Raw genomic sequence first — 20,290 nt, forward strand, 5'->3', positions numbered from 1 at the left:
GTGTGTATGAGTGCAGTGTGTGTGTATGAGTGCAGTGTGTGTGTGTGTGTGAATGCAGTGTGTGTGTGTGTGTTTGAGTGCAGTGTGTGTATGTGTATGTGTATGTGTATGAGTGCAGTGTGTGTATGTGTTTGAGTGCAGTGTGTGTATGAGTGCAGTGTGTGTGTGTGAGTGCAGTGTGTGTGTATGAATCTAGTGTGTGTATGAGTGCAGTGTGTGTGTATGAATGTAGTGTGTGTAAATGAATGCAGTGTGTGTATATGAGTGCAGTGTGTGTGTGTATGAGTGCAGTGTGTGTGTATGAATGCAGTGTGTGAGTGTATGAATGCAGTGTGTGTATGAGTGCAGTGTGCGTGTTTGTATGCGTGCAATGTGTGTGTGTGTGAATGCAGTGTGTGTGTGTGTATGAATGCAGTGTGTGTGAATGCAGTGTGTGTGTGTGTGTATGAATGCAGTGTGTATGAATGCAGTGTGTGTGAATGCAGTGTGTGTGTGTGTGTATGAATGGAGTGTGTGTGTGTGTGTGTGTGTGTGTATGAGTGCAGTGTGTGTCTGTATGTGATGCAGAGCCTTGGTGGGGGGTGGGCATTTTTTATTATTTTATATTAATATTATTATTGTTTTAATATTTTTTTGTTTTATATTATTATTATTATTTTTTTATGTTATTATTATTTTAATATTTTTTTTATATATTATTTAAATCTTTATTTATTTTATTCGTCCCCCCTCCCTGCTTGTTAGCTGGCCAGGGAGGGGGGCTCTCACTCTCTGGTGGTCCAGTGGGCAGTGTAGGAGGGGGCTGGCAGGAAGCGTTTACTTACCTTTCCTGCAGCTCCTGTCAGCTCCCTTCTCTCTCCTCCGGTCCGGTCAGCTCCCTCTGCAAGTCTCGCGGTGTGAGTGCCGTGCGGAGCTCTGACCCCGCGGCTCTCGCGAGATTTGCAGTGGGAGCTGACCGGACCGGAGGTGAGAGAAGGGAGCTGACAGGAGCTGCAGGAGAGGTAAGTAACAGCTCGCTGCCAGCCCCTAACAGCCCCCAGTCTGTATTATGGCAATATAAATTGCCATAATACAGACATTGACTCGAGTATAAGATGAGTTGGGGTTTTTCAGCACAAAAAATGTGCTGAAAAACTCGTCTTATACTCGAGTATATACGGTACCCAGTTGTGCCTAAGGTTTTTTTTTTCTCTGAACACCTTAGACTCAACCGAGTAATCCCTAAATCCTGGACTGGTAGTCGTTCATTGAGGACTGGATTGGGAACCACTGCTTTATTGGATCATTAAGGGGGGTAAACATTTTAGAGACTATATGGAAGGTGCAATATTGAAACATTTCAGGTAACGAGTGAAATACACGTTGATGGATATTTACTAAGGTGAAAATACAAAGCTTTGCGTTTGGCTACTCTGACCTTAATTTTGCCAAAGATCACTTTGAACTCTCTCTTTAGTAAATATTCCGGTTTGTCTCACAGCAGGCATAAGGGACATAAGAATGGATCTGGACCTGCATAACAGGAAGGATCTTTCCAAGGGATCTGTGCATGACTGAGGAGGCACAAACTCTTTTGCTTTGACTCCACTGCTACCAAGGAAGGTCTTGGTGTTGATTGGGGCATAGCATAAGAGAAGCCCATATGTTCATTACTGTCTGGTAGGACGGGTATCTCCACAAACTGCATTCTGGGCGTTTTAAAACCACAGGCCACCTGTCAATCAACAAATGGTTGCAATCTAACCTGCGCTGGCTTGTTCAACCCTTCCAATTCCCAGGTGATAAGTACCCTCTCAGCTGAAAGAGTGCACCACGTAACTTTATAATAGAAGACACTGCAAGCTGCTATCTCTATACATAGATATATATCCAGCTTCATTCTAAATGTATTTTGATGTCTATATATAAACATATCGAAATACAGTTAGAACAAAATTACACATATATATATATAACTACACATTTTTTAAATATTATTTGTTTCATTTTTAAATGTATTTATTTATTATTTATATATATATATATATATATATATATATATAATGAACATCATTCTTAGTGTATTTTAATATTAATATATATATATATATATATATATATATATATATATATATATATAACTATATATATATGATCTAAGTATGTTTTATTGAATTAATAAACTTTTATTAAACTTTACCTTTATAACACTTTCTTACAGGCATTAGGGGGGCTGCCTGACATTCCTGGAAGTTTCCTTGCAGGCAGAGCTGCAGACAGCCATTCCGGCCATGTTATCGTGAGGACCCCACAATCACATTGCCCAGCAGTGCCAAATGTGCCAGAGGGGGACTGCCTGGGCTCTCAGGCAGTCCCCGGGATTACGACTGCCGACAAGGGATCCGCGAGGGATCAGCAAGGTAATTATAAAGGATAACGGAGACATTCTATGCCGCCCGCCGGCATCTTGGACCAGCGCCTTAAGAACGCCATAAAACGCCCGCCGTCCTTAAGGGATTAAACAATTGCCAGAAACAAAGAGGATTGTGAGAAAGGCTTGATGGGCTAAGCTGCATTTTTCTAAAAGCAGCAGTGTATTGATACCATGTAACCAGTAAATACTCACTCCTATGTGTTCAGATCCCTTCCTATCTCACATTTAGTCACAGCTCATTTAAATTCTGTTCAACTATTTTTTTATTGATAATAATTTTTCAATGACAATGAAAGTACAATATAACAATCGTATCATACAATGGACAATAATGATAAAACAAAATGGGAAATTTAAATGTAGGTTTAGATTTCATAGTATGTTTTCATTTACTAATAAGGAAGAAAATTAATGTATATATTTGTATACACATTTATATAATATAAAACAATATTTACAATTATAGTGCATGATTAATCTTAAAAAAAAAAATTGTTTATTTTTAATAAATGTTCGATTGAGTAGAAATTAACAACACAGTTTATAGTTTTTTTTTTTTACCTAATGTCTCCTTACCACAATATCCATTTATATCTTAAATTGTTTGTTGTATTTGATGGTGCACGAAGAGCTACTTCGCATCTTATGTTTCCAAATACTGATTGAATACCTTCTCTCATTAGGGGGATGAATGGTGACTTCCAGTGTCGGGAAATTACAGAAATGGCAGATATTAGGTGGCCTAGTATGATTTTTTTTTACCATTAGATACATGTATCGACAATTCAAACGCTGCTCACCAGGGGTTAAGAACCGTTTAGGCGATATTCCCCTTTCAGATGCCCAGGCAGCTACTGCAAGCACCAATCTCCCGAACTGCAAACTACACGAACTCTCCAACTCCCGACAAAAAACACATGAATACTGGAAATAGCCGAACAGGAAAAACCATACGAAAGGTTTACACTCCTGGCAGTCAGCATACAATCCAATTCCCCCAATAACGAGACAACACTTCGTTTTAAGGGTCAAGCAGAATCTGACTGTACTGGCACATACAGCCTCTTTTATTCCCAATCCACAAACATAGTACTGCCCACAGGGTTTTACAGAACAACCAATCAATCCGTACAATACACACAGACACTCCCACACAAAATCCTCCCCTCTGCCTGTGATATGATTACTGAACACAATGGGTAATATAATTATCACAGGCAGAGAAATACAGTTTTTTAAAAATATTAATAACTTCTAAAATATACATGCCATTCACATAAAACATACATTTCCAAAAATAGCATGCTGGAAATAAACTCATACTCAAAAATCAGGGCAATCGGTTCAGGGGTTAAAAAGTTAAGGGAAAGTCTTATTTGACCGACCGCAAGCACATTTTCATGCCCAAAAGAGTTCCATAGATTTGGGCTGTGCGGTCGGTCAATTTCACACAGAAAAATGTCTAAGTCCCATTCGTCGTGCAAATAGCCCAGTCTAATAGTGCGTTTGAATTGTCGAACGCACTTCGATTCCAGTCGAAGTGTCGAAGTTCCTGAAGGTCAACGTGTTCAATTTTTGAATGGCGGCCACTTCGACTACTTCGGCACTTCGACGGCATTCGAAGTGCCAATTTAAAAGTACAAATCCTTTTTTCTGGGAGTTAAAGGGCCAGCAGCAGCACAACAAAAATCCATTATGCCCAACCTCCCAGGGACCATAATCACATGGCAAGAGGCTGGCAAGCAGTCTTCTCCAGGCACAAGTGGCGGGGCTGGTTCCGCCACAATACATTTTCAGGGATTTTTTTAAATAAGCACAATTCTGGTGTTAAATTTACATGGAATTCAGTAATAAAAGTTGTGGCAAAATTAACCTCGCCACTTGTACCTGGAGAGGACTGCTTGCCAGCCTCTTGCCATGTGATTATGGTCCCTGGGAGGTTTGGCCCTTTAAATACAAGATTTGGGCACAATGGATTTTCGTTGTGCTGCTGCTGGCCCTTTAACTTCCAGAAAAAGGATTTGTACTTTTAAATTGGCACTTCGGATGCAGTCGAAGTGCCGAAGTCGTCGAAGTGGCCGCCATTCGAAAACCGAACACGTGGCGGCGGCCATTTTAATTTAGTCGAACACGGTCAGCGGTGCGTGCCACTGAATCTATGAAACTAAAATCGGCTACGCATTTGCACGAACAGCGCTGACCCTTACCTTCTCAGGAACTTTGACACTTCGGCTGGAATCGAAGTGCGTTCGACAATTCGAACACAATGTTAGACTGGGATATTTGCACGAAAAGCCTCATTCATGCATTCGAATGGGACTTAGACATTTTTCTGTGTGAAACTGACCGACCTTACAGCCCAACTCTATGGAACTCTTTTTGGGCATGAAAATGTGCTTGCGGTCGGTCAAAAGTGACTTATAACTATCTCCCAAACGGCTGAACGGATTGGAATGATTTTTGAGTATGTTTGTATTTGGAATGTGCTGATTAAGAATCTGTGACTTTTTTTTATTAATTTATTAATATTGGATGTATAGTTTTAGAGTTATGAAAGTTGGGTTGAAAGTATGTTTTAAACTGTACGGATAATTGTGTTACCTCTCAGGCTAAGGGGAGGAGATGTGTGGGATGTAACCAGTGTGTGATTGGCTAATGTATAATTGTCTGTGGGCGTCTCCCTTGCATGGGAGAATTGCATGAAAGCAGAGTGTGTGTCATTAAAAATCAGTCTTGTTCCAGCATTAAGCTTTGGCTCATGTGTGGATTATTTGGCAATACCAGCGATTTATTACTCTGTGGATTACTTGGTGATTATATTTTATGGGAAGAAGGAAATGCTTGACGGAGTAAAGGATTGTACCGTCACAAAAGTGTTCCCACCTGTCCTCATTTTCTCCACTGTGTTAGTGGTGGCAAGATTTAATTTGACGAATCTTGACTGGGTTAGATACCACCTAAATATTATTTTGTGATGATTTTTAAAATGACTAGTACAATGTGTGATACATTTTAATGCCAATAAAAATGATGACATTCTTTTGTTGTATATACCCCACCTACTTCATTCTCCCACTTCAGCATTTGTCCAACTTGGACATTATGCGTTTCCGATGAGGATCTGAAGGATAAACCTTTTCTAAATTTGTCATTTCTAATTTTCTTTGTTTAAAATGGTCACTAATTATTGATATCAATGTCTCATGTGTAGTGGCATCTAGAAAGTCACTTTTTTTTTAATTGGTCAAAATTTTAAAACATTTTTGATGAAGAAAATAAATCTTTAATGTGAGAAATAGAATGGGAAGACCGATAGTTAATATTTAAATCAGGAAATGTGCATTGTAATACCAAATGCAAAGGGTCAAATTTTTCTCTATAAAATGTTCCATGTATTAATAGTAATTTTGGTGGAGGGATACATGTCCACCACCCGTGGACTTTGAGAAGGAGAAAACCATAATATATCTTTAATTAAACAAGGATGAATCTTATATGTCTCCATCTCAAGCGACTGGTGGCAGTTCATTTTAAAATATTTTAACGCAATCTACAGACCATTTAATAATATATTTATTTTTTGCAAGTGACCCATCCATATAAACACACAATAAGTAATGAATTAAGAGGGATTTATTCACTAATCAGGGAGCTCTGGATCAATGAATACGCCCCATATATGTATTTACCTAGTGTTTACGATGATATATTTAATATGTTAGCTATGTGGCTATGGCCGTCGAGACTTTTTGTAACACAATGATTTATTGATATTTTTGTTTTACGTTTATTGATGCAAAGTATATCTTACCTTTCAGTATCACTTCATTGAGAAATCTCTGCAAATCCTCGACGTTCATTCTGTTTTCCTGATAGATAACAAACCAGCCAAGAGAACAGCAATCAATAAATGTTGTCTTTTACAGATGTTATTTTATGCAGATTAAACTCAAAAAGGATGAAATATACTTAATGCACAAAAATAGATCTCACTTTAATTTCCCCCCACTCTGTATGCGCTATACTCAACTTTATTTAACTTTTATTCACCCGTTCTACCTCCACCTAGTGAAGTGGGACCTGCCCAGCAGTGTGTTTCTGGACTTTGTAAGAGAGATCAGTCTTATATGCAGACTTCATAGTTTCCTTTACTAGTGGTAAAATTCAGTCTATGACAATTCTTATAAGGCCAATCATCAAACTATAAGTTGACATCAATTCAAAGTATATTTCAAATTTTAGACCAATATAGCCGGATACAAAACGCTTTTTCAGTTTAAATAATTTTTATCTAAAATGTGAAATTCACTTAGAAATTTTGACAATTCCCCCATGACAATCATCTCATACATTCTGTTGAGTTAATAATCTTTGTTCCTCTAATTATTTTGTTCTATCTTATTGTTTACAAATCCTTTTCTACTTACAATAACCTTCCATTAATTTGTTTTCCCTTTTTTCTATTTTGTTTTTATAATCTCTATATATTTCCTATGACACCCAATTTCTTCTAATCCCTTGTCCATTTGGTATACTTTTTCTTTCCCATCTCCCTCCATCTTTTTAATTCCTTTCTCTGGAAAACAAAAATCTAGCTACACATAAACAATCACGAAACAAAAATAAATACGAGCAAATGGTTATAAATGGTAAAACAGAGGAAGGCAACCTTTCAGCCTTCAGATGTTGTGAACTACATCCCCCGTAATGCTCGTAGAGCTATAATGCTGGCAAAGAATAAAAGAAGTTATAGTCCGGAACATCTGGTATCCCAAAGGTTGTCTACCGCCGTGTTAATGTATTGCATTCTTACTGCTAACATTTTTGAAGATATTTATCAGAAATGGCTGGTTATGGTAAAAATGCATATTTTATACTAAATTGAGAAAAATGGTCTGAGATATGGAGAGTGAACATGGGGGTTCTATGACATGTGATAGTTGCATGTCCTTCAGCTCTGAGCTGGGTCTTACTCAAGAAGAAAACCAAAAGAGATTTGGTGATACCCATGAGGGACAGGTTCAGGTAAGTTAAACTAATTTTTCCCCCAGCAGTGATGTCACTCTTGTTTTTTTTTTTTTTTTAAATTATACAAACAGTGACAGTTCCACTTTAATTCAAACAGGGTTATCCAATTAAGTGTCAGGAAGTGTCAATAATTCAAAGTGAGTTTAACTTTTTAGCTCAAATATCTCAATTAAAAACTTTCCAAACTGATCATTTTGACCTAAAATGTTAAATTTACATCGAATTACTAACAATCTGTGCCTTGGAAAAAAAACTATTATTTACTAAACAGGCATCTCTGACTGAGGAGTGATAGATAAATGGACAGGTCAAGGCTTACCTGAGAAGCAAATGTTCTGAAGAGTTGCTGTTCATCAAACCTCTGCAAAGGAAACCTTAGTAAGATATTTTAACCACCATAAATTATTTTACATTTAATGAGGAAAATATTTGAAAAGTGAAACGAAGATCAGATTACAGATTTCTTATCTTCAAATATATAATAAAGTTGTGAGTATTTCTCAGTTATGACCCTTCTGTAGGTTGATGGCTACTTGGTCATGATATGAATCGCATCCCAGATGTAGTTTAATGCAGATTTGGCTCCTGGTTATGTCATACATTTTAAATGAAGCCTGCAATGGATGTGCTTTAGGGGTCCATATTACTGGTGCCAGGTAGAGAAGGCATCCCTTGGCACAGTGCCTGGGGAGGCAGAGGTGACACCTTAATTCCAGTGAATTGTCACCACTGATTCTCCATGTTTGCAGAATGTGAGGATAAGGGTATCTCAAAAGCTTTTTGGACCTGACAGGGTAAACAGCACATTACTCAATGGGATAGGTATTAACCCTTTGAATTTTGTACATTTGTTTTCTGAGATAAGGGACATTTAATAAGTTCTCCTGGTTGTTGAGGGTCCAGAAAATAATCAACCAAACCAATATATTGGAATGGGGAATATTAGAAGGAGATGTGCATGTCTTCCGATCTGGTATTATCAACACTTTTACTCTCAGTCTTGCAATGAGAGTGGCATTAAGGTATGGGCGTTACCTGAGATTCCTTTTGGCAATATATATATATATTTTTTTTTAAATACTTATTTTTTTTGTTGTGCTTGAAGTAACATTCGTATGTCAGTAATGCCACAACAGCATTCGCAAACATTGTTTAACAACATAGATTCGTTAACTGCTGTACAGCATTCGGAGTACACGCACAGTAACATTATTAGGTTAATAAAACATGCTAAGTACAAGCTGGGTAACTACATCTGTCCTAGTAAATTACTTTGTCGATTAATAATAGTAGCATACGATTAGTATTTATGTTGAGTTTCAACGCTTTTAGTGTCTAGACAATAGTATTACCATGGTCCTGCTTAACTATGCTTAGGTGCGGGATATGCATTTTGTATGGTAACCGCAGGTCTGAATAGTTATAACATCCAAAAACATACAGTGGTTCCAGCAGTATTAATAGCAATTACACGCTGTTCATCTTCGCTTAGCTAATCAAAAAGCCGCTAGTAGTGCCTCTTCATCTTGGGCAAACAATGCCCGTAGTTACGGTGACATGAAGATTCACTGAGTAGACATGCCGCGTTGCACAAATTCTGTCTAGCATATACATCACCATGGGTTACGTTTGGGCATTAATCTTGAGGACTTAACTGATGCAACTGGTTATATACCGGTAATTGGTTTCAACAGGCTGATGACTATGGGGAGTAGGATAGACAAGTTGCAGTATATCAGGAACTTTCAAAACAATATAAATGCCAGTTGCCCTGTGCCATATGTATAACAAGTGAGGTTAGCAGGAGAGACATATGGCACAATGGCAAGAAGCATGGTGTAGATTGGTTGCGTGAGTGAAACGGTGGAAGTGTTGGCTAGCTAGTATTTTGCATATTAATATGAGTGTAAAAGTTTGATTGCTGCAGTCACATGAGGAGAGAAAGCAGCATGATTTTTACAATATATATTAGGTTGAACTAGGCTAGGTTTGCAAGACTGTGGATATAACTAGACATGGTATAAAGCCTATGTACTTCGAATAAGCTTAGCTTTGTAAATTGTTCATAACTTGAGGCAGTCAGTTTAGCTTGTAGTGGGCAGCTCCCATTACGTGTGAACAAGTCCCTCTGTAGGCTATTCTTCACCCTATGCCGGTGCGTAGGTCCTTCATGGTCTGGGCCATATTGGTGGCTGGTATATAGCTCGCTGTGTCCTCTTCAAGGCACCTCCCGTGTTTTTCAGCGGCCCTTTAATGAGTGGGAAGTGGTGGGGGAGTCTTGCTGCAGTGGCTTGTACCTTAGATCGGTGTCGGGAAGGTGCTCGTCTCGCAGGTGTCCCTGTCTGAGCTCCCCTCCGCTTGAGTTTCGGTGTTCCCGCTGGTTTCATCATAGGTTTTCCGGCAGGGAGGTGCACATGGGGGTGCCGCCCACTTGGAACCCTAGCCGTTGGAGGGGACTGGGTGCTCGGGGGCCTCATGTGTGGTGAGTTACAGCCCGGCGTTAGCAAGGAGGGCTCCTGCAATGCTCGGTTTAGCTTTGCCCAGAAATCTTCGAAGATTTTGTCAAGTGTGCTTACTTGCGTGGTCTGAGTCCTTGGTTGTGCTGCGCACATGGCGTCCGCCATATTGGTTGGGTCGTTTGGCAATATATTTTATTAATCTCTTTAGTCCTGCACCTTAAGGAAATGGGGGGATGTTTCCTCCAGAGTATTAGCGACTCCTGGAAGCCCCTTTTATTTATTTTGCATTGCGCTGACTGGTAGACTATGGGGCCAAAGTCTTATTATTTATTTTAGTGCAGCTGGAATCCCTGAACTGATTCATTTAGTGGCAAATCAGATTCCATTTTGTGTTTGTTAAATGTCCAAATTCGTGTACATTGATATTTGCTAAAAAATGTAAGGCCAAATTAGCTGCAAATTGCTATGAATTGCATCCTGTTTAATGCCAATACCTGGATTTGCAGCTACATTGCCAAAAGTACACTTTAAAAACGAGTTATTTTCATTAAATTCAGCTATTATATCCACATTTTGCAATTCAGATGCAAATTTGGAGCTCACAACCCAGTACGATACATCTTATATTAAACCACTAACGCTGAATACAGATATTATTTTGTATTGTAGTTCAATAAAATCTTTCCCTTTTTAATAGCTTGTTCGCTAGGTTTAAACAATAACAGTTTAGCTGAGCTGACCCTCCCCGACTCTCATTAAACTTCTGTTTATTTTAATTTCGCTGAAAGCTGTGACAACCTACGACTGTCACTGTTTGAAACTAATGACTTTACCAATTCTTTAAATGTTGCAGCTGAACTTTACTTGATAATGTATGATTTATCATTTATACAGTACAGCAAATAAAATATAATTGCTTTATTTAGCATTGTGAATGCCAGCAGGATATTATAATTACCAAGTAATTAGCTTGTAATGGTCTGGAATTATAAACCTCGGCGCTCTGTTGAGTACCCAGCTGACTACGGAACAGAAGAGAGAGAGAGAGAGAAAACATGATCAATGGGAGGAAGCGGGATTAACAATTTTTGAAGAAATATTGAGTTTTAATGAGAATTGTCATCCACAAAACCAACAACCACATTTCAAATGGAATTACCTGGTACTTTTGTTATAGGAAATATAAATAAAACTGTGTCTAGTATGTGGATTTTAAAAAAATCATCAGTTTTTCTTAACTAAATGTCTCAACCGCTAAACTAAAGGGTTTTCATTTTAAGGAAATTAAGAAGTTTAAATTACTTTAGGATCATAATTTTCTTTGTTTCACCCTTTTTTGATCCTTTAGTGGCCGACGTTCTACCATACCACACAATCGTGTTTGAGACATTTTTAGCACTTTTCTAGGCATTTCTTTTACCATAATTTCCATCTTTCTCATTAAGTCCTTCCATGGATATTTATCCTGATTTGCCAAATGAGACATAGAGCTTTCTTCTGATATGCTATTATAGAGCACAAAATAAGCAATTAATAATATATATTTTTTTCAAATGAGAGAAATGTGATAAATATTTGCTATTTTCGTATAATAATGATTTCTAAACAACTAGTGCTGCTAAAGAAAAAAACATCAAAATAGCCGTAGTCATATGTCTAGAATTTCATCTACTTTTGGACTCATACGTCTACAGCCACCCAACTGCTCTTTACCTCCATTGTGGCGTGTCTTCTGTAGAAAGAAAAAGACAACTTTGACTTCATTATGGGGCATTTCAGCCACCAATTTGTGCACAATTTAGCTTATTTTTAAAAAAAAAAAAAAAAAATCATATTGATTTGAAAGGCCTTGTCTATCCTATTTCAATATGCCCAGGTTTGTATTCGGCTGTAACTCCAAAGTACAGCAATACCCTACATGTATACCTTTGACAGATTGTTTTTTTTTTTTAAATAATTTCAAAGGTAAAATTACAGCCATGTCCCAATTTTGACATGCCCTGTGCTATCTTCACAGAGACCCCTCTTGTTGAAATGACTGATCACCATCCTGGCCACCTTTCTCAAACTTTGATGATAATCTCACCACATTTAACCATACTCTTAACCTAGGCTCGCTAACTCTAACTAAACCATACCCTAGCTAAACTTTACTAACTAATCGCAGCTAACTAATCCCTAGTTTACCCTAACCAGCTAATCCTAACCATCACCCTAACTAGCCATAATCCTAATCTTAGTTAACTATAGACCAACCTAACTAGAGCTCATGTTAGTCCTAACCCCAATTCACCATATATCCCCATTTGTGCAAAAGCCCCCTTTATATTCCCACGTGCATTTAATATCCCCACTACCTTATCTTTTGCTCTGGGCTGGACGGTGCAAGAGTGAAAGTGATCAGAGTAAGCACGCTTTGTCGGGACTATTCAGGTTTGGTCCCCGGGGCTGCGTCCAGGTGGAGGCAATATAACAAGACATCGTATCAAATGACAAAGTCAGTGTCCAAATAATATTTACGTTTTTGGAACTGGTTTAAAATGGGAGACTAGATGGGTAGACATGATTTTCATCTGCTGCAAAATTCTCCATCCTTATATAATATTCAGAGGAAACACGCAGGCTTACATTGTATATAAAATCCCTGTGTGTATGTACTATTTTGCGTGATTATGTTATACGTCATTGGACAATGTGTAAAAGGAAAAATGTTAGATTATCAAGATATTTACATTGCGCAGTCTTTGCTTTTCAGGAATATTTGCAGTAGGAACGAGAATTCCAATTGTGTCTTCTCAACAAATGGATAAATTAAATATGTCCCCGGCTTCAATCTGAATTTCGATGTTAGATCACGTTTATTGTGAGTAGGCTGGTCCAACTCCAATCTTGAAGCAAATTGATTGTGAGTCTGAGAACTCTGCAGTTTTTCTTTTGAATTATAAAACTGTGAAAATAGTTTACAAGTCACACTTTTTATAAAAGAATATAACAAATCAGCATTAAAGGAACACTATAGGGTCAAGAACACAAACATGTATTCCTGGCCCTATAGTGGAAAACCCACCATTAAGGTGGCTTACCCCTCCCCCCCCCCCTTTACCCCACTTAAAAGTATGACAAACTCACCTTATTTCCAGCGCCATGTGGGTCTGCCGGCACGAGCCCCGCCCCCTTGGTGACATCATAGGGAAAGCATGGGATTGCATAAAATCGGTAAGGGGGCAAGGGTCAAACACAGGTTTGGCCAATCAGCACCTCCTCATAGAGATACATTGAATCAATGCTTCTCTATGAGGAAAATCCAGTGTCAACGGCAGAGCTGCCTACTGTGCAGAACTGAACCAGGAAGCACCTCCAGTGGCCACTTGGAGGTGTCCTTAGGGGGGCAATGTAAACACTGCCTTTTCTCTTAAGAGGCAGTTATTGCATGAAAATGCCTGAAGGCAATGATTATACTCACCAGAACAACTACATTAAGCTGTAGTCATTCTGGTGACTATAGTGTCCCTTTAAATTATAGAGATAAGCGTTATAATATTAAAAGCTTAGTAGTAAGTGGTTATTACAATTAGAAGAACCAGTGATTTTATTTATTTTTTGAAAAAGAAAATGGTCATGTATTAAAAATTTAACCAAATACTATGCTGTGATAACTTGCTGTAAAAAATGGTTCCTGGACATTTGTGTGGCAGGTGGTTGGTTTGGTGGGTTGGAAACTTTAGGACCCCTAGACATCAGGCGGTTGCGGTATTGAACCAGGGGATCTTGCATCCCCTGTTCTCATATATTGGGGAGTGGGTAGGAGGAGTATTGTTTTTAACAAATCCAAAGGGATTGGGCACAAACTGGGACTGTGGGTATTTTGACTAGAGGACTGGGTATACCCGAGTGGTAAGGGGAACATTTTTTTGTTTCTTTCCCGGTATATTTTACTCCCACCCCAACACACATTGCGGAGTAAGGTATCCACTGTCACCTTTATAAATCTCACAGTATGGAGGAACCCCATGTCACTTTTTTTTTTTTTTAAATGTGACTGCCTCTCTCCATAGATATGTGTGTCTTTGTTTATCATTTGTTTTTTTATCAGATTGAAAAGTGGTACATTACGGAGTCTAATGTCAGAGAAGGAACCGGGCCAACAAATAGCATTTAGCAAATAAAACCCATTGTGCTTATAAGAACAAGTATTCACATCTTCCAAACAGTGATTGACATAAAATGACTTTATATATAAATATTATAGCACATATAGAATATAAAATGAAAGCAAACATGAACCGTAAAAGCGTAACTAAAATAAATTTGGATAAAAGTCTATTTAGCAATAAGTGCCTCACCCTGTCAAAAAGTTCTTCAGCATAGAACTCTGTAGGAAAAATTGGGAGAAAAACCTATTTACATTTAGGTCCATGAAAGTTTCCGTTTAAGCTAATACATGAAGGAATCCAATCACTAAGTTAGTCCAAGCTAGTTTTTGTACACAATTAGTTGTTTTTTTTTTTACTAGGAGGTAATTTGATTAATTTACTGATATTAGTCTGTCCTTTATTTACTAGGTTTTATTTTCCAGTTTTAGTATTTATTTTGCCATCTACATCCAACATTCTTCTTAATGTCCATACCTTGGAATCCACCTGCAACGATAAGATATAAACATAGTCAGCATTTCATAGCATATAATACAACCACATTATCTAGAGTACAATATGTGGTAATCTTTATAAAACTGAAGAACACTTTTATGGTTCTAAAACATTGTTTCTTTATATCGTACTTAAAATAGAAAATAAAATAGCTATGGCAATAAATAAAAAATGTTCTTGAATTTTTATTTTCAAAAAACAACAAATTTAACATGAATTATGTTTACACAGGCCTCGATTTAAAACACTTTCCAAATGATTTAGTACTGTCAGAAAAACTTTTTGAATGATTAATCAACAGGTATTTCCATCGAATTTACTGGACATCATTTGGAAAGCTCATTAATTAGAGGTCCTAGTTATATGAAGCTTAGCCTTTCTCACGTGTTTCTCTTGTTGATCCCCCCTCCCCCCCCCAAAAAAAACCAGTTTGAAGAACTTTCCAATTATGCAACAGACTAAGAAAACATTATTTTGACCCCAGAATGGCAGTCAGATCTCTCTTTGGATCATGAACCTGTTACCCACATATTAAATGTTATATCACTAAATATTATGTTTTTGCGAGATTTCATCAGTCATATACATTCAGATTCTGCATATTCTACTTTCTAAAGTTAGAAACAAGTTTCATTCCCATGTTTTGAATGAATAGTAATTGGCAAATGTTATCCATTTTATACAAACTTTGTGAGAGCTATTTGCTGTAAAATGCATCGGGTTTACCCTTGAGTAGTGATGTCCCGAACGGTTCGCTGGCGAATAGACCCTGGCGAACATCGCTTGTTCGCATTCGCCACGGACAGCGAACATATGCGCTGTTCGGTCCGGCCCCTATTCATCATCATTGAGTAAACTTTGACGCTGTACCTCACAGTCAGCAGACACATTCCAGTCAATCAGCAGCAGACCCTCCCTCCCAGACCCTCCCACCTCCTGGACAGCATCCATTTTACATTCATTGTGAAGCTGCATTCTTAGTGAGAGGAGGGACAGTCTAGCTGCTGCTGATTTGATAGGAAAATTGATAGCTAGGCTAGTGTATTCAGTGTCCACTACAGTCCTGAAGGACTCATCTGATCTCTGCTGTAAGGACAGCACCCCAAAAAGCCCTTTTTAGGGCTAGAACATCAGTCTGCTTTTTTTCTGTGTAATGTAATTGCAGTTGCCTGCCTGCCAGCCTGTGTGTCAGGCTCACAGCATATACTGTGCCCACTTGCCCAGTGCCACCACTCACTCACTGGTGTCACAATAGCTTGCATTTAAAAAACAACAACAACTTTTTTGACTGTAATATAATAGCAGTCAGTTTCCTTCACGAGTGTGCGTTTCAGGGCCTGCCCAGTGCCACCACTCACTCACTGGTGTCACAATAGCTTGCATTTAAAAACAACAACAACTTTTTTGACTGTAATATAATAGCAGTCAGTTTCCTTCACGTGTGTGCGTTTCAGGGCCTGCCAGGGCACAGTGTCACACCAGTGCAACTCATTTCTGGTGTAACAGTAGTGTACATGATTTAAAAAATCTATCATTTTGATTGTTATAGATTGAATAGCAGTTAGTTGTCTGCCAGCGTGTGTGTCAGGCTCACAGCGTATACTGTGCCCACTTGCCCAGTGCCACCACTCATATCTGGTGTCACAATAGCTTGCATTTAACAAAAACAAAACTGTTTTGACTGTAATATAATAGCAGTCAGTTTCCTTCACGAGTGTGCGTTTCAGGGCCTGCCCAGTGCCACCACTCACTCACTAGTGTCACAATAGCTTGCATTTAAAAAAAGCAAACTTTTTTGACTGTAATATAATAGCAGTCAGTTTCCTTCACTAGTGTGCGTTTCAGGGCCTGCCCAGTGCCACCACTCACTCACTGGTGTCACAATAGCTTGCATTTAAATAAAACAAAACTTTTTTGACTATAATATAATAGCAGTCAGTTTCCTTCACTATTGTGCATTTCAGGGCCTGCCCAGTGCCACCACTCACTCACTGGTGTCACAATAGCTTGCATTTAAAAAAAACGAAACTTTTTTTTGACTGTAATATAATAGCAGTCAGTTTCCTTCACGAGTGTGCGTTTCTGGGCCTGCCAGGGCACAGTGTTACACCAGTGCAACTCATATCTGGGGTAACAGTAGTGTACATTTAAAAAAAAAATTTGACTGTAATAGATTGAATAGCAGTTAGTTGTCTGCCAGTGTGTGTGTCAGGCTCACAGCGTATACTGTGCCCACTTGCCCAGTGCCAACACTCATATCTGGTGTCACAATAGCTTGCATTTAACAAAAAAAAACTTTTTGGACTGTAATATAATAGCAGTCATTTTTCTTCACGAGTGTGCATTTCAGGGCCTGCCCAGTTTCACCACTCACTCATATCTGGTGTCCCAATAGCTTACATTTAAAAAAAACAAAACTTTTTTGACTGTAATATAATAGCAGTCAGTTTCCTTCACGAGTGTGCGTTTCAGGGCCTGCCCAGTGCCACCACTCACTCCCTGGTGTCACAATAGCTTGCATTTAAAAAAAACAAAACTTTTTTGACTGTAATATAATAGCAGTCAGTTTCCTTCACGAGTGTGCGTTTCAGGGCCTGCCCAGTGCCAACACTCACTCACTGGTGTCCCAGTTAGTTGTCTGCAAGCGTGTATGTCAGGCCAACAGCGTCTACTCTGCCAACTTCTGCCAGTGCACATTGACACTCATATCTGGTCTCACAGTAGCTTGCACGCATAGTACCACTAATCCCAAAAAAATGACAGGCAGAGGCAGGCCACCCCGCAGGGGCCATCGTGGTCGTGGTGCTGTGATTCCCTTTGGCCCTAGAATAATGCCCAGTGTTCAGAGGCCACATACCCTGAACTTGAAAAGTTCTGAGGACATAGTTGACTGGCTAACACAGGACACCCAATCTTCTACAGCTTCCGCTCGGAACCTTGACGCACCATCCTCCTCCAGCTTAGCTTCGGGCACCTCTCAAGTTACAACTCGCCCGCCTGCCGCCACCACCAACACTAGCACCACAGCCGCTTCACTTGGTATGTCAGAGGAGTTATTAACACATCAGTTGGAAGAAATGAGTGATGCAAAACCATTATTGCCAGAGGATGTAGATAACAGGGATATGTCTCAGTCAGGCAGCATTACACATGTACGGTGTGATGATGATGATGTTGTACCCGCTGCTGCTTCCTTTGCTGAGTTGTCAGATACAAGTGAAGCGGTTGATGATGACGATGCGTCCGTGGATGTCACGTGGGTGCCCGTTAGAAGAGAAGAAGAACAGGGGGAAAGTTCAGATGGGGAGACAGAGAGGAGGAGGAGGAGACGAGTTGGAAGCAGGTGTAGGTCGTCGCAAGGAGCTAGTGGCACAGTCAGACAGCATGCATCGGCACCCGGGGTCAGCCAGACAGCACGCCAATCAACGCATGCCGTTGCCACCACCAGAATGCCGTCATTGCAGAGCTCAGCAGTGTGGCATTTTTTTATGTGTCTGCCTCTGACAACAGCGATGCCATTTGTAACCTGTGCCAAAAGAAACTGAGTCGTGGGAAGTCCAACACCCACCTAGGTACAACTGCTTTGCGAAGGCACATGATCGCACATCACAAACGCCTATGGGATCAACACATGAGTACAAGCAGCACACAAACTCAAAGCCGCCATCCTCCTCCTGGTCCAGCATCTTCAGCCACGTTAACCACTGCTGTCCTCCTTGCCCCCTCTCAACCATCCGCCCCTCCGTCTCTCGCCTTGAGCTGTTCCTGCTCATCTGCCCACAGTCAGGTGTCTGTCAAGGACATGTTTGAGCGTAAGAAGCCAATGTCACAAAATCCCCCCTTTGCCCGGCGTCTGACAGCTGGCTTGACTGAAATCTTAGCCCGCCAGCTTTTACCATACAAGCTGGTGGAGTCTGAGGCGTTCAAAAAATTTGTAGCTATTGGGACACCACAGTGGAAGGTACAAGGCCGAAATTTCTTTGCACAAAAGGCAATCCCCTACCTGTACTCGATTGTGCAAAAGGAAGTAATGGCTTGTCTGGCACACAGTGTTGGGGCAAGGGTCCATCTGACCACTGATACGTGGTCTGCAAATCATGGTCAGGGCAGTAATATCACCTACACTGCGCATTGGGTAAACCTGCTGACGGCTGCCAAGCATGGAATGCGTGGCTCTGCAGAGGAGTTGGTGACACCGCCACGACTTGCAGGCAGGCCTGCTGCCACCTCCTCTCCTCCTCCCAGTACGTCCTTAAGCAGGCCAGGAAGGTGTGTGGCCATTTCAGGCGTTCCTACACGGCCATGGCGCACTTTTCCGATATCCAGCGGCGAAAAAACATGCCAGTGAGGCGCTTGATTTGCGACAGCCCGACACGTTGGAATTCAACACTCCTAATGTTCGACCGGCTGCTCCAACAAGAAAAAGCCGTTAACGACTATTTGTATGACTGGGGTGCTAGGACAGCCTCTGCGGAGCTGGGAATTTTTTTGCCACGTTACTGGACGCTCATGCGCAATGCCTGTAGGCTCACGCGTCCTTTTGAGTAGGTGACAAACGTAGTCATTCGCACCGAAGGCACCATCAGCGACATCATACCATTTGTTTTCTTCATGGAGCAAGCCCTGAGAAGAGTGCTGGATCAGGCCGTAGATGAGCGTGAAGAGGAAGAGTTGTGGTCACCATTACCACCAGAAACAGCCTTATCAGCATCGCTTGCTGGACCTGCGGCAACGCTGGAAGGGGATTGTGAGGAAGAGGAGTCAGAGGTGGAATGTGGCTTTGAGGAGGAGGAGGAAGACCAACCACAACAGACATCTCAGGGTGCTCGTTGTCACCTATCTGGTACCCGTGGTGTTGTACGTGGCTGGGGGGAAGAACATACCTTCAGTGAGATCACTGAGGACGAGGAACAGGACATGAGTAGCTCGGCATCCAACCTTGTGCAAACGGGGTCTTTCATGCTGTCGTAACTGTTGAGGGACCCTCGTATAAAAAGGCTGAAGGAGAACGACCTGTACTGGATGTCCACGCTACTAGACCCCCGGTATTATCAGAAAGTGCCTGAAATGTTACCGAATTACGGCAAGTCGGAAAGGATGCAGCAGTTCCAAAATCAATTAAAAAGTATGCTTTACACAGCGTATAAGGGTGATGTCACAGCACAACGGGAATCTAACAGGGGAAGAGGTGAAAGTAATCCTCCTCCTCCCACGACGACGCTGGCAAGGACAGGGCGCTTTACAGACGTGTTGTTGATGGAGGACATGTGGAGCTTTTTAAGCCCTACGCATCGCCACAGCCCTTCGGGGTCCACTCTCAGAGAACGACTCAACCGACAGGTAGCAGACTACCTCGCCTTAAATGCAGATATCGACACTCTGAGGAGCGATGAACCCCTTGACTACTGGGTGTGCAGGCTTGACCTGTGGCCTGAGCTATCCCAATTTGCAATAGAACTTCTGGCCTGCCCCGCTTCAAGTGTCCTGTCAGAAAGGACCTTCAGTGCAGCAGGAGGTATTGTCACTGAGAAGAGAAGTCGCCTAGGTCAAAAAAGTCTAGATTACCTCACCTTTATTAAGATGAATGAGGAATGGATCCCGAAGGTACTGACAGTGGGCGATACATTTGAATAAAAAAGGCCTGATGAGGGGGACGTAACAGGGTGTCGCGACTCCCGGCCCGCTGCGTGATATTTAAATCCCTAGCTCACCCCAGTACCATGCCCTGTCGTGGTTTCCTG

General features: G+C 40.5%; 2 protein-coding genes across 2 annotated transcripts in view; both read right to left on the bottom strand.

Annotated features, from left to right (window-relative positions):
• Window positions 1-20,290, bottom strand: part of LOC134587590 (calpain-13-like) — a 242,171-nt gene that overhangs the window by 12,440 nt on the left and 209,441 nt on the right. The window lies entirely within an intron of this gene.
• LOC134587592 (calpain-2 catalytic subunit-like) overlaps window positions 12,783-20,290 on the bottom strand; it is a 53,249-nt gene continuing 45,741 nt past the window's right edge. Inside the window, exons 14-15 of the mRNA XM_063444082.1 lie at window positions 14,435-14,540; window positions 12,783-12,847 (exon numbers count right to left, since the gene is read on the bottom strand). Coding sequence (XP_063300152.1) covers window positions 14,466-14,540 — 75 coding nt within the window. The 3' untranslated portion in view covers window positions 12,783-12,847; window positions 14,435-14,465. The remainder of the gene's footprint in view (window positions 12,848-14,434; window positions 14,541-20,290) is intronic.

This window comes from Pelobates fuscus, chromosome 2 (genome assembly GCF_036172605.1).
Source record: "Pelobates fuscus isolate aPelFus1 chromosome 2, aPelFus1.pri, whole genome shotgun sequence".
NCBI classification, from domain to species: Eukaryota; Metazoa; Chordata; class Amphibia; order Anura; family Pelobatidae; genus Pelobates; species Pelobates fuscus.